A 20,092-nucleotide genomic window follows, 5' to 3' on the forward strand; every position below is an offset into this window, starting at 1 on the left:
TGCCCCGCGCGCAGCCGCCGCGGCTAGGCGCCCGGCGTTCTGCGCGGGGCACGCTGGGTAATGTAGTCCGTGAGGCGGGCGGGGTGGGAGACAGGGCCCGGGCGGCCGAGGTGTAGCTTGGGAGGTGGAGTGCCGGCGCGCTGGCTGCTGGGAGGTGTAGTGCGGTGGGAGGGCTGCGGGAGGGGAGGGGGAGGAGGAGGAGGAGGAGGCGGTGGCGGCGGCTGTGCGGCAAGGCATGCCGGGAGTCGTAGTTCGGCGGGGCATGACGGGAGTTGTAGTCCGCGCGGGCTGAGGGGAGGACACGGGCCGCGACGGGGATCCCCACAGGGCGGTGTGAGGAGAGGTTCGGCGGGACCCGGACCCCGGCTCCGGGTAGACGATCCCCGGGCCGCCCGGTGAACGCAGCCCCTACATCAGCCCGGACCTGCGGTGGGAGAGGAGGGGAGAGCCTCGGGGCCCGCGGCCTTGGCTGAGGAGGGGGAAAGGGCCCTTCTCCGGGAACGCAAACGAGCGCTTTTACTTCTTCACGCAGGAACGGGCGTGAAAAAAATTCACGGGAAACCTCGTAGGAGGGACCGGCGGCACCCACCGGTGCAGGCGGCGACGAGGTGGGTGCAAAGCGCGTCACCACAGTTCAGCGCCCCGGTTTTAGAGCGGGAAAGGAGTATTTTGGGAAAGTGCTGGTAATCTGGGAGGTGGAGAATTAAATTCCTACGGGTCTTCCCTCAGGGACTGACACCAACAGGGGTACGTCCCCTCCTCTGTCTCTCACAACACTCAATTGCCGTTCGAAGTATTTCGCTTTTTGTGAAGCTGCGCGCTGGCGGTTTTGTTTCCTGAGCGATCGATGTCAAACAACCCCCCCTGGGGAACCAGGGAATCGGGCTGGGGGTGTCCCGGGGCTGGCAAGGGTCATACCCGAGCTGCTCGCTTCGGTTTCTCACCCTTTGGACACGCTGGCGTGGGGGTGATGTTGTGAAAACTCTCTCAAAGGAAACATTTCTCCTTGCAGGTTTCTCCCGCAGGATGGAGGACACTGGCAGCACCGATGGGACGTGCTCAGCCGCAGTGATGCCCAATATTACACGGTTAAGGGAGCCTCCAGCAGTATTTGGGGGCTCTTTAACAGCCCACTGTGGGGGTTTTATCCCCCCCTACAAGCCAGGTACTGACCTGTCCTAACGGCAGGTGCATGTTTGTGAGAGAAAAAGCAAGTGTCGGGGTATCCTCTCCCGTGGCTCTCCCTGGGTTCAAGCACGGGGACAGCGGGTCCGAACCCCCAGAGCTTCTGCCCACCTGCCTCCACAGCAGGAGGAGACAGGGGAGACCCACCGGGGGAGATGCTGCTTTCCTACATCCTGTGAGACATGGGAAGAGTTTAAAAAATCCTTTGTTTCGTACCCAAAACCCAAGGCTTTGGCTAGGACAGGGGAGATCTCCACCAGGCACTGAGCCACTGCTCTGTGACAGCTTCCTGCTGTAACAACCACCCGGGTGAGATGCAGACAGAGCCCAGCTGGAGGAAAGACAAACTGGAAGTTTCAAAGTCCGTCCCTTTCACTGAGCAGCACCCAGCTGCTATGGAAAATGGGGGGGGGGGGGGGCTGGAAATCTGTGATTTGGGTCCCCTGAGTGAGAGGCCGTGTCTGTTCCCATGTTGCATCCTTTCCCTTCTTCCACCTGCACAGCTTTGCCAGCTGGAAGTAACCTCCTGGCTCCTCAGGTCACCATTTCCACCCAGCATGTCCCAAATTTATCCCATCTAACCAAAAAACACCAACCCCAGTTTGCAAAAAATAAATAAACCAAGTCCCCAAAATCTCATGCCGGCATAATTTTCTTCCCCAGAGGAAAGCAGAGCCATTTGGCAATGTTTTAATGGTACCACGTTTGGTTTGCAATCCCCGACACTTGCCATTTCAGCCTGTCCATCACAAACATGGGGGCTGCATTGATGTTTGCTCCCTGGGGAGGTTTATTTCTGCTCTCTTTTTTTTTTGTTGTTGTTGTTTCCCTCCTCTCCTTCTTGGAATAAACTTGATGTCTTATCTGCCAGCCGACCAGGGGCTGCAGCCAAGCAGAACCCATTAGTGCAGCACTATAGATTTTCAACCCCATGAAAATCTGCTGCCATTTTAAATAGAGCATCTATTTATTTCACTCGGCAGCATGTCCTTTTGCTGTCAAGGAGACAAATTATTCCGGTCCTGTGGCAGAGCTCACAATAACGCGTCGGAAAAGCTTTGAGAACAATTTATACCGAACTGTGGCATACCTCTACCTACAGAGGGGCAGCCCGATACCAGTGGACAGCCCGGAGTAAATCCAAATTTCAGCCCAAATCCCTTTTTAAGGGAACTTTTTTTATTAATTCATTGCAGAACAAAGTATGTGGCCCAGCCCCTGATTTCCCAATGTACATCTCTGAAATATTTAGAATGATAAGGATGTTTTGCAGCCCGATAACCAGCACGGAGGGATGCGTGGGGCTGCATGTATGTAGCCTGGCCAATGGGGCGATTGCAGTTTAACTCCTTCGTAATCAACCTGCATGCTGCTGGATTAATTTAATTCCTTCTGCTGTTTGGCACAGTAAAGCCAGCGCTGGAGAGAGGGGAGGGGAAAGGGCTTTACATTGAAAAAGCCTGCTGGAATAGATGAGGTTTTTTTGTATTAAGGGCTGCCATATGCTTAATAAACATCTTTATTATCAGCCCAGCCTTGACTATAAATAGCCTGGCTTGTATTTTAAGCCACGTAATGCCAGCCAGCCGCCGGGGATTGTGCTCCCTAAGTTGTCTCGGGCCCAACTGTTTCCAGCGCGCGAGTGGAGCCGTAGGAAATGTGCTATTTCCTTCCCCAGGCAGCAAAAAAAGGCTTTGGGAGAGGCTCTGGGCTCCCACCACAGGCTTGTCTCGATAGAAACACATCCTTGCCCACGCGCAAATCCTGCCACGTTTGCCTGGGCATGCCCTACATATAAGTATGGAGAGATATATATTAAAAAATATATAGTTAGTGCTTGCTGGCGCTTATTTTGTGGAAGAGGAGTGGATAAGAGTGGTTGGGTGATTCTTGGCTCTTGATCTGCCCAAATAATTCAACCTCGCGTTTTCTCTGCAGTTCCTCAGTCTGTGATTTCCAAATCTGCCTGGGGGCCAGGGACTGTGTCTCTGCCTGCTGCTGGCCAGGCACAGGGATGCATCCCAGGCTCTCCTCCCTCCTCACCTCTGTTTTGGATTTTTGCTCCCAACAGATTTGCAAAGCCTCAGATCTCTGGAATGGGGCAAAGGGCCCTGGTAATGCACAGCAACAACTCCAGAAGCTTTTCCAACCCTGCAGCCTTTGAGCACGTGTGACTTCAGCCCGTTTGTCTCCAGAGCCAGTGATAGTTTTGCTCTTACATCCAACGGGAACCAGGTCAGACCTTGATTTTAACGCAGAGAAGAATTCACTCCACTCAGAAATTCAATTCATCTGAGCGCTTAGGTACTTAAAATAATTTGGGTTGTTCCTGATTTATGCTCCTACCGGTGGTGTGCCCCTGGTCCTCGCTCTGGCAAGATCTTGTTGTGGTACTCAACACCTCCTCAGACCCATTCCCAGCACCAGAGGAGGGTCCTGCATCCCCCAAGCATCTTATCTTCCTATACCCAGCTCCGGTCCTATCTCCGTGTGGGGCAGGAGACCCCTGGGCATCCCCTCGCTGCCCTGGGTATGGCTTTGGAGCTGCCCTTTGGGCCGAGCCCTCCCAAGGGCACCCAAGCACGTGGGTTGTTTACGGCCCCCGTAGTCCCACCTGGACCCCCTCAATTACCCGGCTTTTCCTGACCCTGTGGCTGCTCCGTCTCCAGAGGAAAAGGGGGGCTCCGGGGAGAAAGGGGGGCTTGAAGGTGCTGGATCCTAACTCCTTGGTGAGTCGCGGCCAGATCAACCATGGGCATCACCAGTGGCACCAGCCCGGCACCATCCCAGCCATGCCAGTGCCGGGCATCTGGGTTTTGAGGATAAATAACTAAAAAGCGATATTTCCCCCCCTGCCCAGTACCCTAGGATGCTTCTACCCAGCCGAGCTGGCACCAGGCATCTGGTTTGGGGGGATAAATTGCTAAAAAGCGATTTTTCCCCCCTGCCCAGTACCTTAGGATGCTTCTACCCAGCCGAGCCGGCACCGGGCGTCTGTTTTTGGGGGATAAATTGCTAAAAAAGCGATATCTTCCCCCCTGCTCGGTACCTTGGGCTGCTTTTACCCAGCCGATCCCGCCGCCCCGTTCCTGCCCGCCCCTGCCGGTACCGGACTACAGCTCCCGGCGGTCCGTGCGAGCGGGCAGGGGCAGGCAGGGGCGGGCAGCGGGAGCGGAGCGCAGCGCTGCCCGCAGCGGGGACCCGCCGCGCCGCCTCCTCCCGGTGAGGGATGCGGGGGGCGGCTCCGGGGAGGGGGGGGGGGGGGGGGGTCCGACTACGGGGGTGTGAGGGTACCAGGGAGTGACAGTACTGAGGGTTGTGGAAAGGGGTGCCCCAAAATATGGGTACGGGGCAGGGGGAAAGGATGCCGGGGGCTGCGAGTACCAGGAGATGTGGGTACCGGGGGCTTCAAATACCGGGGGGGGGGGGGGGGGAGGGCTGTTGAGGTTGCCAGGGGGATGTGAGTACTGAGGGATGGGGGTACCTGGGGGATGCGAGTAGAAGAGGGCGAGGGTGCCAGGGGATGTAGGTAACCTGGGGCTGTGATTTCGGGGGGATGCGGCTGCCGGGGGCATGTAGGTACCAGGAGATGTGGGTACCAGGGGGATGTGGGTGCCGGGGCAATGTGGGTGCCAGGGGGATGCGGGTACCAGGGCTGCAGATTCCAGGGGGATGTGGATACCCAGAGATTCGGGCGCTGGGTAACGCAGGTACCAAGGCACAGAGATACTGGGTGGGGGTCTGCGCCTTGGTGTGCCCCCAGACCAGGAGGGGACCCAGGCAGGCAGTCCTGGAGGCCATCCTGGGGTGCTGAGCCCCGGTCATCAGAGTGCTGGGGCTCTTGGTTGGCGGGTAGATGGGGGGGCTGTGGCTGGGGAACTGCTTCTGCCTGGCCCTGGGGTGTTGGCTCTGCTCAGGGACCCGGTGAGCGATGACTTCATGGCCTTATTAAGGACTAATTTCCATCTAGGCAGGGGAAAATAAACAAGTGTGGCTGTCATTTGCCGTGGAAAGTTACCGAGGCCGTGGGGAGTTGCTGCCTGTTCTCATACATGGCCTGGATTTCTCCACTTACCTCCATGGGATGATAATCCCTAAATCCCAATGAGATTAAAGGCAGAAAGAAAGGTGGCTGGAGTTCCTCCTCCCTGCTTTCACAATGTTTCCCAGATGACGAAATCCCATGTCTAACTCTGATTAACCTGTGCGCTCAGCTCATCCCCCCCACAAAAAAAAGGGGCAACGAGGGTGAATCCCCATCCCACTTTGCTCCCGGAGCTGCAGGGAAGTGAGAGCTGGGGGAAAAGCCGTAGGTGAGGCAGGAGCTGCTGTTTTAACCACCTTATTTTTCCCGTGCCAGCAGGTCTGGAAAACCCTCCCGCAGCCATGGCATTGGTGAAGAGCGGTTGGCTTTGGCGGCAAAGTAAGTGCAACCCTTGAGCTTTCCAGGTTGGGAGCCCCCCCCAGAAAAAAAACCCGGACAGGTTTTGGCTACAGGATACAGGGAGGGGGAACGGACCCCGACCTGGGCGGTTAATCCATGGCAGCGAGGAAATCGCAGCTCAGCCGCTCACGGATTTACGTAAGAGGAGAGAGGGGCCGTCTGCCATGAAGAGAGACACACGGCTCCACGTCCGGGGTTGGATCTGGTCCCGCGTGCACGGCAGGACAGCACCGAGATGGCCTGATGGCTTTTTTGGCAGCTCTTTTTAATTTAAAGCCACCTGGTCACACTGCCCCGGATGCTTACGCCAGGCATGGGTGTCCTGCGAGATGCAGTGGCTCTTGCAGGGGGTGGTGGGATCTGGCTGCAAATTTGGGGGACAGTGTTGGGTCTCATGGTATCCCACTGGGCTTGCTGGGGTCCTTCACCTCCTCCCTGTCCCATCAGGCTCCATCCTGCGCCGCTGGAAAAGAAACTGGTTCGTCCTCTACCTGGACGGCAGCTTGGTTTACTACCACGACGAGACGCAGCGTGACATGGACGGCCGGATCCATATCAAATACAGCTGCCGGGATGTGAAGACCGGCCGTGAGTGCAGAGGTGAGCAAAGTCCCGCGTCCCAAACCCCATCCCGTGCAGAGCTCTCCACGTAGCTGTAACCCTTTCAAATGATGCTCTGCTTGTGCACGTCTAGGATACCCCAAAAATAATCCAGGCTGCCTAATACACCCCTTTCTAGCACCCAGCCAGCAGCAAGCCCTTCCCTGTGAGTTGCATGCTGCACCTTCTCTTCCATTGCTTTTCCACAGGGAAGGAAGGAGAAACTCTCCTCCTGGATTGTGCTTGTTCAAAACACGATCCCACGGCACTGACTCATCTCTCGCCGTCTCGCACAAACAAGGAGAACAAAGCACCAGCTCGGCTCGGCCCCGGCAGCCCACGGCTGCCACACAAAGCGCCTTTTTCTTGGGCTGCGAGTGGCAGTAAAGCGTGGATGCCACAGTGGGAGCACAAACCCAAAGGTTTATGCTCACCACAGGGTCCCGCCGAGCTTTGAGAACAGGGGAAGATGCACGAGCCTCATGAATTTAAGATTTTTTCCTTGCTCAAGCTCATGATCCAACTCCAGCAGCGAGCATCTCAAGTTTCTACAGAATTTGGGTGCTTGCTGCAATCTGGCACATGCAAAGCAAACACAGCTCAGCCTCGTGGCCTCGATCAGATTTCTGGCAATTTTCTGCCCTTCCATTTTCTTTCTGCCGTGGGGGTGGAAGTTTCTGCTGGTCAGCTCTTTGCTCGTGTTGGCTTTTAACCTTTGAGATCCCAAACACATCTTGCGAGTGGAGACAGAGCCAAAACTAAACCCAAATTGCAAACAGTTTTTTTAATGGCACATGAGTGGGGCAGGGGGGAAGCTGGTCATGCCGGGGTAATTTGGAGCCCAACCCTCCCCCAAGAGGGTCCGTGGGCAGATGGGGAGGGTCTCTGGGGCACATCTTTCACTGAGGCTGAATCCTGCCCCTTCCATTTCCAGATGTGCAGCCACCCGAGGGGAAGAGCCGCGACTGCCTGCTGACTGTCATGCTGCGGGATGGCTCGAAGACGATGCTCTGCGCCGAGAGCGAGGATGATGCCGTGTAAGCTGAAATCCTGCGGCGGCGGCACTGAAACGCCCTTGGTGGCTTTTTCATCTGAATTATCTGAGTCTGGAGCGAGCCTCGTCCCGCTCCCACCATGTCCCACCCGTGGTTAAACCCCTCCCAGCCCCTGTTTTCTCAAACACCTGCATTCGCTCGCAGGGTGATAGGCGTAGGTGGAGATTTGGATTTCCCACTGAATAATCCAGAGACAAAAGCAGCTATTTTTAAGCAGTTGGGTCTCCTGTGAGGCAGGTTTCCCTCCCAGATGAGAAATTATCTCTTGGCCTGACTGAGGAGCACTTGGGAAGGGTTTTCATCGGTATTTGGCAATAAATAGCATGAAAGTTAAGTCCTTACTGGCTTAAGGCCATGCCCAGCAGGAGGAAACACATGCTTTTTAGCACTGCTCCCCTTCTGTTTATTTCTGTAAAAACTTCAGAACTTTATTTTTATAAAAATTTCATTTTTAAATAAAAAAGCCCAAAAAATATAAAATAACAAAAAGTGGGAAGATTCAGCTGAACTTAGATGGACAGAGATGTTCAGCCGTGGCCAAGCTAAGCTTGATCCATTTGAGCTTGACCCCAGCTGAATGGAAATTCATCCGTTACCTGCTTTTTCCCCCCAATTTAGATGTCATTTTCCTGCCTGCCCTTGTTTTAGGTGGGGCTGTTTCCAGGGAGAGCATTTAGCCCTGTGCCCATCCCCATGGTGTTGGGTACCTCCTGGCACCTTCCAATCCCCACCTGTTAGCCCAGTGCTGGCTAATAGGACATTAAAGATTAATGCCAGCCCCGCAGCCGCATCCAGGTCACCAGTGGAGGGAGGAAGGGGGACACGTGTGTCCAGTGGAGCTGCTGTCCAGCCAAGCGGCCCCACAGGGACAATTCCCACCCCCACCCCCAGCACACCTCAAAACCGAGTCCCTCTTTTTTGTTTGCAGCGCTTGGAAGATGGCCGTGCTGGAGGCTAAATCCACCCCGGTGAGGCTTCATCCCCCAAAGCAAGGGTGCACCGTCCCGGCACAGGCTTCGGGCAGGGCCTGGGTGGAGGTTACACCAACCCTGGGGCTGATGCTGAGCTCGTGGTGGCCCCCCAAGACCCTGCGTCCATTGAGTAAAGCCCCTGGAGCTAGATGGGGAAAAAGGTGGAGAAGCGTTAGTGACAGAGCAGTCCGTTTGGGATGCCACCGATGGAAGATGACAGAGCAGAGGATGACCCTGTTCAGCGGTCTGGTGTGATGGGGGCAGAGTTACTGTGACAGGGGACACAGTTAAGGGGAACGGGGGCAGAATTTAAGGGGAACAGGGGCATGATTAAGGTGATGGGGAACACGGTTATGGTGACAGAGGCCAAGTTAAGGGGAATGGGGGCAGAGTCAAGGTGACAGGGGGGACAGTTCAGGGGACCTGAGCACAGGTAGATGATTCGGGTGCTTGAGCAAAGGCTGCCCCTGGCTTTTCGGACACTCTGGGCCCCCCTTTCAGCAGTGCAGGGGAACCCAAGCGATTCAGGCCCCCGTTACACATGGGGAAAACTGAGGCACGGCACCAGCACAGCCACACCGGCTGGGTTGCGGCTCCACCGTACCCTGCACGGCCCCAGTCTGGGCACCAGCCTCACACCACGCTCCTGCTGCTCCCAGGTGCACGTCTACGACCCCTACGACGACGACTACTACCAGACGGTGCCCCTCGACTCCCACCAGACCGCCTACATCAGCTCCGGCCACTACGGCCACCAGTACGGAGGTGGGTGGCCCCATCCAGTGGCATGAGGGGCAGTGGCCGCGTCCTGATTCATTCCATCCCTCTCCAATGTTCGTTTGATGCTTTGCCTTATTACCAACTGGGGGATGCTTAATTTGGCCGGGGCGGGTGGCTGGGTCACCGATTCCCCGAGCGATGGCTTTGCAGTTTGTGCCTCGATGCCCAGCTCCAGGAGCCGATGGGCTGAGACCCAGCAAACTCGGCGCACCATGGCACATTCAAGGTGGGGGGCTGTTTGCCATGGTGTGTCAGGGTGGGGAGGGAATGTTGGAAGGAGCCATGGCTACACGGGTGACAGCCAAAAATAGGGGTCCTCCCCTCCATCCCACTCCAGTGGCACCCCTTGGGGGAAGTGGTGCCCCTCCGTCAGCATTGGGGGGGGGGTGCCAGGATGACGATGTCCCCCCCGCCACCCCCCAGCTCACCCCCAATTTTTGCCTTGCAGCTCCCGGGGTTACCCACGTCATCGTGCGTGAGGATCCCTACCGGGTCTCCGGGGACCAGATGGCCTTGGGGCTGCTGGCAGGGGCTGCCACCGGCGCTGCCCTCGGCTCCTTCATGTGGATGCCGTGCTGGTTTTAGCAGCCCCGCGCTCTCCTCCCGCAGGATTCGGCCCCCCTTCGGCTGGGCCACAGCCCCCTTTGCCTCCCCAGCCTGGTTTAACTGACCCTTGGCTTGGTACCCACTGCAAGCCACCCTCGGCTTCCCAAAAACAGCCTGCTCGGCCCCCTACACCCTGGGGACAGAGATACAGCCCCAAACCCATCCCATATCCTCCTCCCAGCCCTGGCTTTTGCATTAAATAACCCCCATGTGCTTCAGAGACCCCCCAAAAACCTACCCCAAAACCCCACAGCGCCCGATTCCCATCCGCAGAGGGCCTGGGGAGCTGCCGGGGCCATTGGCAGAGGGGAGGGTGCAGCGCCCCAGCCCCAAAACCTAGCTCAATTCCCCACCCCAAATCTCTGTAGGGAGCTGGCTGTAGAATTACCTGGTTTGGGGAGCAAGGGGGATTTATTTGGGGGAAGGTGGCTGAATTTTTTTGGAGCCCTGGCTTGGCAAGGTGAAGCCAATGGCACAGCTGCTTTTTAAAAGCTTTTTTGGGGGGGAGGTTCCAGTACCGGAGTGGGATCAGGTGCTGACACGAGGGGCAACCCCAGAGGTGCTCAAGAGACAGGTTAAAGATTAAGGGGGATGAAAACCTTTGCAGGGTTTCCACCCCATTCCAGCCTCACACCGGTCCCCTAAGCCTGGCCAAGCTGGAGAAATGGTGCAAAACTACGTGGGATTTGGGGCTAAACCCCTGGGAACTGGGGTTCAATCTCTGGGAATTGGGCTGGGAAGAGCCCTGGGAACATCACAACTTCCCCAGCCAAGCGGCAGTCACTGCAGGAGGGATGCGCAATATTGTGAGTTTCACCCTGATTTTTGGGAGGGGGAGAAATCGCTTGGGGATGAGGGCAGCTCTCCCTGGGGACCAGGGACCCTTTCTGGCAGCCAAGCCAGGATCTTCAAAGCAGGGGTTCGGGATTGAGGTGGGGACATGGTCCCTTTGGGTGGCCCTGAGGCCAGGGGACAAGCGGTACTTCACATTTTGGCACTGCGTTGGGCAGCACCAGGCAGACGTCGAGGGAAGGGGGAGAGGCGCAGCTGCCACACATCGCCCTTAGAGGCATGATTTAATCCTGGAGACACCATCAATATTAAACAAAATCAAGAATAACAAACAAAAGCCACAGCTAGATTAAAAAAAAAACAAAAAAACCCCCAAGTAACACCAGCACTCCAGCCCGCTCTTGCTGTTAAAGCCCCGGATCAGTTTGTCCCTGCTCCTGACAGGGGATCGGGATATCCCAAAACACCGTCCTTATCCTCCCCCAGCCTCCCTTGCGTTGCTGCTGCTGCAAACCCGCTCCCGTCAACTGCATTGATTTTTGGAGAGGAAAAAAAAAAAAAGCTATCTGCAGTCTAATAAAGGCAGCAAAAAATGAGACCCCGCCTGCTGGTGAGTGAGGATGAGGAGGGGGCTGCTCATCCTCACCAATCTCCAGGGGGTGGGAAGGTTTGGGTCCCCCTTGACAGCTGTGCGTGGATGTCACCAGCTCCTGCATCTCCTCCTGCGCCCCTTTTCCTCCCCCTTTTTCAACCGGGAGCTCCGAGGGCAGCTCGAGGGGAGGGACGGGCTACTGGAAAGCTCAAAACCATCCTCTGCTCCTTGCAAAAACGGGGTTTAAGCAGACCTCGCAACACCCAGACGGGGTCCCCAGCACCACAGGCTCTCAGGGTCCCCGCTCACAGCCTCTGAACGCGGCACGACGACCCCGAAGAGGCACAGAAGGGAAAAAGCTGCCCCAGAAATCCCGCTCACCGCGGCTCCATCGCGGTGCTAGAGAACCATGATGATGTGCCGCCACAGTGGCTCCTTCCCTTGCATCTCAAGTTCAGACCCTGCGGGATGAGCCATCTCCGTTCTGGAAGGGACGAGCGCAGTGAAAGGCCCTGCCAGCCCTGTTTTAAGCCTTAAGATGGCTCAAAAGCATCCCTAGGTCTATTTAATTTGCAAAGCAGAGAGAAGCTGAGGTTTGCCTGCCCCCTGCTTTTAGAAAAAAATCAGCATTTTCTAAGCCAGGGGTTCAGGCTTTCTCCCACGGCCCCTCCATTGCCGCATTAATCCCAGGACGCAAATCCCAGCTTTCAAGGGGTGGAGAGAAGAAGGATCCAGCCCCGTCCACCCCTCTGCGCCCTCATCCCTTCTGCCTTCTCCTATTTCCCAGCCCAGGTCCCCCCCGGTACGGCACACTCACCTCTACACCTCCCCGCGGCATCGCGCGTGCTCTCTTCTGCCGCCAATCCCCAGGCCCCCGCAGTTATTCCTGCTGCAACCTGCAACGGGAAAGGGGTAGGGGGAACACGACAGAGAAATGAAACAACAAACCCACGACTGCTTTTAGGATGCACATCAGATGGGAAACGAGCTGCATGGAGGCCAAACGCCGCTTAGATCTGCTCCCTCCTGAAACCGTACTTGGCCCCGTCTAACAGAGGAGGCTGCTGTCCCGTTTTCTGACCTATTTTCCATCATCACCTCTACCTAAACTTGTCCCTGCAGGACCAAAAGACCCTTTGCAGGGCGTCCCCCCCCACCCTGGTCCCAAAGGCAGGGCTTTGGGAGCCACAGCCCTTCCCTCCGCGTGGCTGGAAACGAGCCAGGGAGCAGGACCCGCTGCAGGGCAGAGGGATGGGGCATCCCTGCGGCGAGCGCGGTCCAGCCAGGGAGGGCATCCATCTCCTGTCCCCACCACCAAGTCCCAAGGTACCGGGGTACAAGGGTCGAGTCTGGTTTGGCTCTGGGGCTGCGCACAACCCCAGCTGGCGCCGCCACCAATTAGCGCCAATGGAGACTCCCCGGTGCCGTCCCATCTGCCGGGAAGCAGAGCAGCGTGTCTGGCTGTTAACGAAGCAGCCTGGGATGCAGAGCCCCCCCCCGCAGGGTTGAGCCCAGCTCCAGTGGGAATAAAGCATCAGCACAACCTGCGGGAGCAAGACCGTTTGGGCTGGGCAGGGAAGAGGCAGTTGTAGGGACACACCAAGCAGGGGGACGTCCCCTAAACCGTTTTATCTCAGGGACTTCAGCAATCCTGGGTGTTGGCGGATCTGGGAAAAGAGGGAGCTTTTCCTGAGCAAGCCCGTCTCCAGCGCCAGGCCAGGAGCCGCTAGCAGGCAATTACCGCACAAGGTGCGTAACCCAAGGGTGAGACACGCCTGGAGATGGAAACATCTGGAAATGCTTCGCTGAGAGCAGCACGACCTGGAAATCGGCACTCCTTTCCACACCACATCCAGCTGCTGACCTGCAAAAGCTCCTTTTCCCCAGCTCAGACAGACCCCCAAGCTCCCCATTCCTGCGGTACCTGAGCATCCCAGGGATGATCCCACTTCTCTCCTACCGTGCGGGGCTGTGCCCGTCTCCTGAAGACCCACAGACACCAAGCGATCCAGGCAAGGCCACCGGGAAGGGCAGCAACGGACCAGCACATGCCTCCAGCAGCGATTCTTGGGGTCTTCGCGCTGTCAGTGGGAGCAGCTGATGGCAGCCAGACCCCTCGCTAGGAAGCTAAATGAGGGAGCAATTAAATAGGTTAAAAAGAAATTTGGAAGCATAAACAACAGAAGCTATCATCCACAAACCACCTGGTTTGGTTTCCGCTTCGCTCAGGCGTTGGCCCACAGGAGAGGGGCTTCCTGGGGGCCTTCAATGCCGACTAGGACCGAGGCCACACAGGACCAGTGGGACAAGAAGTGGCGAAAACCAGAAATTAGGGTTGACCCACTCCATTCGCACTCAAATACAGACTCATATGACCCCTCTCTCCCAGCAGCGAGGGCTGCCAAAGCCCCAAACACCAGCCGAAGCCCAGAACAACTCAAAAAAACCTCCGAAATGAGGATTAACGCAGTGGGACCAGGCTCAAGATGTTAACATCCAAGTATGCCCACAAACTGCCTTATAGATTCGTCCCCGAGTGTCACAACAAAGGAATCAGCTGGAGGCTGCTTGACCCTCGCTGCGATCAAAAACCACTTATCTGGAAATAAAGCAGCTGCATCGCAGGCCGCTACGCCTCAGCAAATGTCAGGATCAAGCCTCAAATTTCCATCCGTCCCCTCTTCCCCAGCTCGGATAAAAGCAGGAAAGGTCAGTGCCAACTCCACCGCCAGCCCCGCAAGCATCGATAAACGCCATTTTCTCCCTCCAGCACCCTGTATCCAAGGTCACGCAGCACCACGGATGGACCAACTGGCTGCACAGGGGGGATACAGAGTGATTTCAGTGCTTTCATTAGTGGCAACTTTAATCAAGGCCATTAACACAACCCTCGTTCCAGACGTGCTCTCTGGGTGGCCGACAGCAAGCACTCAAAATGGCTTTAATTTATACCCAAAACCTCAGAAACAGGTGGCAAGCCTGGAAGATTCGATTCGGAAACAGCGCTTGTGGAGAGCCTCCTCCCTCCGAACCCAGCAGGGCAGAACCACGGGGCAGCAGGAGCATCATCCAGCTGCCTCCACCCTGAGCTGCCTTCAGCCCTGCCCTACTCCTCATCCTCCAGGGAACGGCAGAGCTGCTCGTGTCATTGCAATTCAGCTGGCGTTTAACTGCCGGCACGCCTCAGCCAGGCGTTTACGGCATCGGTCTGGGCAGTCGGTTACATTCAGGTGCTACAAGAGGATCCCAAATACCTTTTAAAAAGCCATGTTCGATTTTGGCACGCGGTCCGACCGGGTGGAGAAGGGAAAGGTTGTTAAAGACAGGGTTAAAAAAAAAAATTAAAAAAAAAAAAAAGAAAAAGAGGTCCTTTTGCAAATCGATGAAAAACCAAGCCCAGCAAGCAGAGGAGGAGGCTGAGCACCGAGCGCTACGGCAGTGCAGACAGGAGAGGCTGTTTTGAGGTCCGGGTGTTTGCAGCTGCTCTCCTGACTGCGGGAGCATTGGCGGCCTCTGCCGCAGCCACGTCGCAGGTAAAGAGGCAGCCTGCCCACCCTCCATTTATCTTCCTTTCAGAGCCGATACATGCCCAGCATGGAAAAAGGTGCTGCTGCATCAGGTAGAGCCCTCTCACTGTCTAGTTTGCTGAGGATTTGGGCGCTGGAAGCAAACCCGACACTGTGTGGCGAGGGGACAGCGTCGGCTGCTGCGGCAGCTCTGCAGATGCTGCTAGGAGAATGCCGCGGCTCTTCCAGCTTGGCAAAATCAGCACTGACCCTTCTAGCGGAGCAGACAAAGAAGCCATCAGCAAACACCAGCATGAGGCACTCTCTAATCCGAGCCAGGCACTCCCTATCTGACTTCATAGCCAATAAAAACCAACAAGGTTGGAAGCAGAGAGCTTGACCTGCTGCAGCCGCGAGCTAACGGCCAGGACCAGCATCCTGTGCCCGAGCTGATGTGTGCCCCCAGACCATGCCTTGCTGAGAGACAGCCCCTTCTCTGTAGTTTAATCCAGCTCCCTTTTATAGGTGGGAAATTGAGGTACCGGTATTTGAGGTGACAGCCCCGAGGCTACATACAGCAGCAGCATGAAGATAATTCAGCAGCAACGGGGAGCAGTGAGGGATTGAGACCATCACGCTTCAGTGCCACCCGGGAGACAACACCCACTGAAGTTCAACTCCTTCCAAACCCACTGTTGAGAGGTGAACGTGGTGTTTTCACCTGCTCCCACCCAGGGCAGAACCTGGAGGTGCCAGGTAAAAGGAACAGAAGCTCCCCCCAGTGACAAAATCCTTTTCCAGTGACCTGTCCCCATACAGCCTCACCATACGGCTGTTCCCATATTACTAATTCCAGCACATCTCCACAGCTACAAGACTACGTTCAAGTTTCTTGCTTGCCAAATTTCATGACCAATTTATTGACAGTCCTTTTAATATAGGAGAGCTTGAACAAGTGACAGAGGTTAGGCTGCTGGTGTTACCAGACTAAAAAAAAAACCAAACCATTTAATTTCCCTAGAATACTAGACAAGGATAACTCTGTCAAAGAGCATCTGTTACTGGTACTCACCAACCCGTCCCCGCAGCCCTCGTCTGCCATCTCCAGCAAGATGGAGGCTTAAGGAGGATCCTCCTCAAGGAAGGTGGGGTTGGTCCACCTGCGCTCACTGGCTATCGCAGAGCAGGCACCCAGGGAAGCCGAAGCAGGCAGCGGTGAGGCCGCACAACGTGCCCGAATCACCTTTGCGAAAGGGAAGGGAGGAAACGGCTGGATTTCGAGAGCGAGAAAGGACCAGACAGGCACAGTTGCAGCAGGCAGAGGACGTGCTCTCTGTACCCGTCCTCAATATCACTCGTCGATCACTGGAAACAATCGCAGAGACACCATATAGAACCAGAGTGACAGTAAGCACACAACTCCACCATCTTTCCTCCCACAAAAAAAAAAAACAAAAAAACAAACAAAAAAAAAACCAAACACCCCCCCCCCCCAAAATTACTCTTGCCCTTAAAAAAGCCTCCTGCTTGCTTTAAACCACAAAAGCATGAGCCTGAGGCCCTGCACCCCCTGCGTTCGAACCTGCGTTCTGATGGACATACTTAGAGAAGAGACCCAGAGCTTTCCAATGAGACAGGTATTTATTTAGTTCAAGCGCTAAGGATTTTTGTTGTTGTTGTTGTTTCATATTATCAAACAGAGCTGAGGTACCAGTGACATTCCAACATGAAGAAAAGGAACCTTTTTCCCCTTATACAATTTCTTCAACTACTTGTATCAAGACAAAAAGTGAGTAATGGAATAGCTGCATAATGTACTGTACAACAATCAAGCCAGAGTGGGGAGGAGAAAAGAAACAGAGCAGAAACCTTCGCTGTTTACAAAATCATCATTAAAAAAGTCTGTTCCCATGGTTCTACTGGCCATGTCAATGGAGCAAAAGAAAATTAAAACCTAAAACCTGATAGACGGATGGAGCGAGGAATTATGGTGCAAAAAAAATTAAGACTGTGTTGCTCCTGTGCTCACTTTGGAAGTGTCTTTTCTCTGGAAAACCGGGATTAGGACAGGATTGAGTCCTGTAGTCACGTTAAGCACTATCAGCAAGGACATACATTAAAACATACCTGGCTGTCCTGAGCAGACCTCAGGGCCCTCCTGGGGGTAAATGCCAAACAACTGACGACTCATCCTTGCTCCTGCAACCACGAGGCTGTGTTGAACACGGAGCTTGTGGACACGCTCCTTTCTAGACCTTTTTTTAGAGCAAGTTATAACGGGCCCATTGAACAAACCTGCTCTCAGACATGCAGCTGCTCTCCACAAGCAGCTTCCATTAAAAGCAGCCAAGCTGCTCGTCCACCATAACCCGTACATGCTAAGCCAGCTCCTTGCAAATCCAGTGCTTAAAGCTTGTAACTATGGGAAACGTAGGGGTATGGTTATATCAGAGGCAAAAAAATATGTGCTTGTGGAAAACAGCAAATGATGACCAACTAAGTTGCATGAAGAACCAAAGGGGTAAAAAAAAACAAAACAAAAAAAAAACCCAAAAAACCAAACCAAACCCAAACCAAAGAAGCAGCAAGATGAACCATTTTTGCACAGTTAAAAACAGTACAATACAGGAAAAGCAGCCAGGTTTCCTTCCCCCCAAGAGTTTCTTTTAAATAAAGAATGATCCTTTGTCACATATCATTGATGTTTATTTCAAGACATGCCACGTCAAAAAAACTCGCCTTTAATATTGCATTATAAAAGCACTTTACATCTCATTCTGCCTTTAAGTTATTGTTGTGCAGAGTTGCTATAAACCCAGGGCAGGGCACGAGTCTAGCATTCATTTCAGGAATGAAGAATTCCAAATCTTTTATGCCCATTTCCTGGTGAAAGTGGTGGTGAGGACGATTCCCTTTCTCTTCCCCGGTTGGTTATTTTAGATGGTAGAGGGGCAGAAGAGAACAAAGGAGGAGCCTGAATATTTGCTTGCAATTGTTCATTTAAGTAGCAATCGCAACACAGACTCAAGAATTCCTTCCTGCACTGTAACTCAGCCATATTCGCCCAGCAAACAATGTATTTACAATTGTGTTTATTAACTTACACAGCAACTTCACAATGACTAGTAAAGATTAAAAGGGTGCACTTCTAGTGTGTTCAATTCCGTGTTTCTCAGGTAGCTACATCTCGCAACATCAGCAAAGCTCTAAACGGATTCCTCAGCAAAACAAAACATAATTACTGAAAATAGTAAAAAATTAAGCAAAGAAATAAATATCAAAGAAAAATGGTTAATTGTAAGCCTAGTTAAATAGAAAACTAAATTACTACTTATTTAACCAAACTATACAGCTCTAGTGAACCAAACTAAACCAACTTGGAAGACTGAACATAAAAAAAAAAAAATGCTAAAAAATAAAGGCATAAATCTGCATAATCGTAAGTTGGTTTCCATCCTATTAAACTCCCTTCCTTTCCATCTAAGATCTCTCAACTAGATTTCTGTATGATCAAAGTAAACACCCTCTTCCCCAGTCAACCTACGACCACGCTATGGAAAAGCGGGAGCGACTCCCCCTTTCCATCACCCCCTCTCTCCCAGCCGTGAACTGGCCTGGGAGCACAGCATCTCCACTGGGTAATCCAGCTGCTCTTTCCTCTTTCTGCCAAATTTAAAAGGTTTCAATCTGCTTTGGCAGGTTTTAGTGCCAGTCCTGAATTCACTTAATATTTCCCCTAAATAAAGAAGCAAACCGCTTTCTCCTCCAAACAGCCGAAAACATTATGTTCCCATCTCTCAGGCAGTAACAATTTACTTCATTGGTGTTCTACATAAAAAAAAAAAAAATTGCTCTTAAAACTCATCTTGCACTCGAAACATATTTCCCTGTTTCCTGCAAGTGTTTTGCTAATGCACATCCACCCTCTCCTTCCCCCCCCAAATCCTCCAGAAGCCATTCATCCAGTTCAGAAAGACACTTTGTATTTCTCAGTATTCTTTCTTGGAAATGTGTTCACGTTGCCTCTGCAAGAACTAAAAAATCCAGTAGCCTTTTGTGGTGTCGAAACCCCTGCTAAGGTAGGTTTCCAAAAACGTTTGGGGGTTTGAAAACCAGTCAGACTATCTCTGCTCAAAAGATTAAGAGCTTGGTTTTAATTTTTTTATTATTGTAAGGATAAGCATTTAACCCTCGGCATATGCCACCTCCGCTTGCATTTCTGACTGCCGTCTAGTCATTTCCAGTTTGTTAGAGAAATCAAATGGGTAAGATTTGCGAGCATTCTTCTGCACATACATCTCGTCTAAGTCCAATTCAACACTTACTCAGTTTCCATCATTTCAAAGTGCAACATCATAACATATTAAAAAAGGAACAAATATTAAGAAATTGTACCTATTTTTTTTTAAAGTTATAACTAGAATATGCTGGAATATTTTGGCTTTTTTTTTTTTCTTATAAATAATGAAGACACTGACATTTTCTCTGTGTGTGTGTGTGTGTGTGTGTGCTTGTGAAGCTAATAGATCATCTCCACGAGACAGCCAGCGATGATGAACTGCAATACGTTATTACTGAAAGGGGAAGGTTCAAGCCAATATTCACACTGCAGTCAATGAAGAGTAAAGGGAGGGAAAGCAGTGATGTTCTGGAGAAAGGTAGAAGCCACATGGTATTAGCAGGAACAGCCTCCTTCACTGACAGGCTGCTCTTGAGGCTTTTCCAGTTTTATGTCAATCACTGGAAGAAAGAAGTTAAGGCAAAGAAACATCCAAGTCTGTTTCCCTACCAAGCACAGGTGGGGCAGAATTTTGACTGGCATTTTCAGTTCAGTATTTCCCACCAAAATACTTGAAAAGTATTTTCAAAAAGCTCTTGAAAAGACCAGCTTCAAAACAAAGTCAAGATACAGGTTTCTCAGCAGCCCCTCTTGCCCTGGCATTAGCACGTTCTTAAGTGCATAGCAGAAATAATGCCAGACCCCAAATGTCTGTCTCTAACCAGAGTCTGCTCCTCCCCAGCTATCTCTTCTCATTCTAAAGTGACTGCTACAGTAATTAAAGATGTATATGCTGAAGGGTGGGTCTAATCATAATTTCCAAAGGGAACCAGTAACAGCTTGGAAACTCCTGGTTTCAAATCAATGCTGGATTCAGCCTTCCAGCACTGGGAGCAGCGCCTGCAGCTGGTGGGCACCCAGGAGGGGCTCTACCTCCTGGCTCAAAGAACAAAGAAACCCTGGAGATAGCAGGAGCCTGGAGGAAACCAGGAAAGGAAAGCTCACTTCCTTCTCAAACTCCTGCTCCTCTACACCTCACTGCCAACTGGCAAGTACTTACCTCTCGCTCCCCTGTCCGCATGCAGCTTTGGACAGGCAGGAGATGCTGCTTGGGTTTGAATACAGATGGCAGCGTGTGCTCTGCTAAGAGAATCCCCCAGCAGCGTATTCTAGCAAGGCCATTCCTTCTCACGCTGTGCCCATGACTAACCCCTGAGTACTTACACCACCCACAGCTTGCAGATGCGATGTTCCTCCGTACACGCCATCCTGAACTCTCCCA

At 53.2% G+C, this 20,092-nt stretch overlaps 2 protein-coding genes across 8 annotated transcripts in view; one reads left to right on the top strand and one right to left on the bottom strand.

Annotated features, from left to right (window-relative positions):
* Positions 1–298: 298 nt before the first annotated feature.
* PLEKHB1 (pleckstrin homology domain containing B1) lies at positions 299–11,031 on the top strand. 4 transcript variants are annotated; one of them, XM_049822993.1, is made up of 10 exons: positions 299–429; positions 533–608; positions 1,013–1,165; positions 3,257–3,420; positions 5,549–5,608; positions 6,077–6,229; positions 7,164–7,266; positions 8,213–8,252; positions 8,915–9,020; positions 9,484–11,031. In XM_049822993.1, exons 5-10 carry the CDS (start codon positions 5,572–5,574, stop codon positions 9,618–9,620), a joined length of 576 nt encoding a protein of 191 aa, XP_049678950.1. In that variant the 5' UTR covers positions 299–429; positions 533–608; positions 1,013–1,165; positions 3,257–3,420; positions 5,549–5,571; the 3' UTR covers positions 9,621–11,031. The 4 variants fall into 4 exon arrangements, with proteins under 4 accessions (XP_049678950.1, XP_049678949.1, XP_049678952.1 ...); XM_049822992.1 differs by lacking the exons at positions 299–429; positions 533–608; positions 1,013–1,165; positions 3,257–3,420 and adding an exon at positions 4,316–4,407; XM_049822995.1 differs by lacking the exons at positions 299–429; positions 533–608; positions 1,013–1,165; positions 3,257–3,420 and adding an exon at positions 4,341–4,407 and having other exon boundaries at positions 5,546–5,608.
* The window catches only part of RAB6A (RAB6A, member RAS oncogene family), a 78,893-nt gene continuing 60,396 nt past the window's right edge, over positions 1,596–20,092 (bottom strand). For 3 of the 4 annotated variants that reach the window (XM_049822991.1, XM_049822989.1, XM_049822988.1), the window contains one exon: positions 17,216–19,271. In XM_049822991.1, coding sequence (XP_049678948.1) covers positions 19,207–19,271 — 65 coding nt within the window. In that variant the 3' untranslated portion in view covers positions 17,216–19,206. Of the gene's footprint in view, positions 2,242–17,215; positions 19,272–20,092 lie in introns of those variants that run through there. The other variant, XM_049822990.1, reaches the window with a different exon arrangement.

This window comes from Accipiter gentilis, chromosome 19 (assembly GCF_929443795.1).
Source record: "Accipiter gentilis chromosome 19, bAccGen1.1, whole genome shotgun sequence".
Classification (NCBI taxonomy): Eukaryota; Metazoa; Chordata; class Aves; order Accipitriformes; family Accipitridae; genus Astur; species Astur gentilis.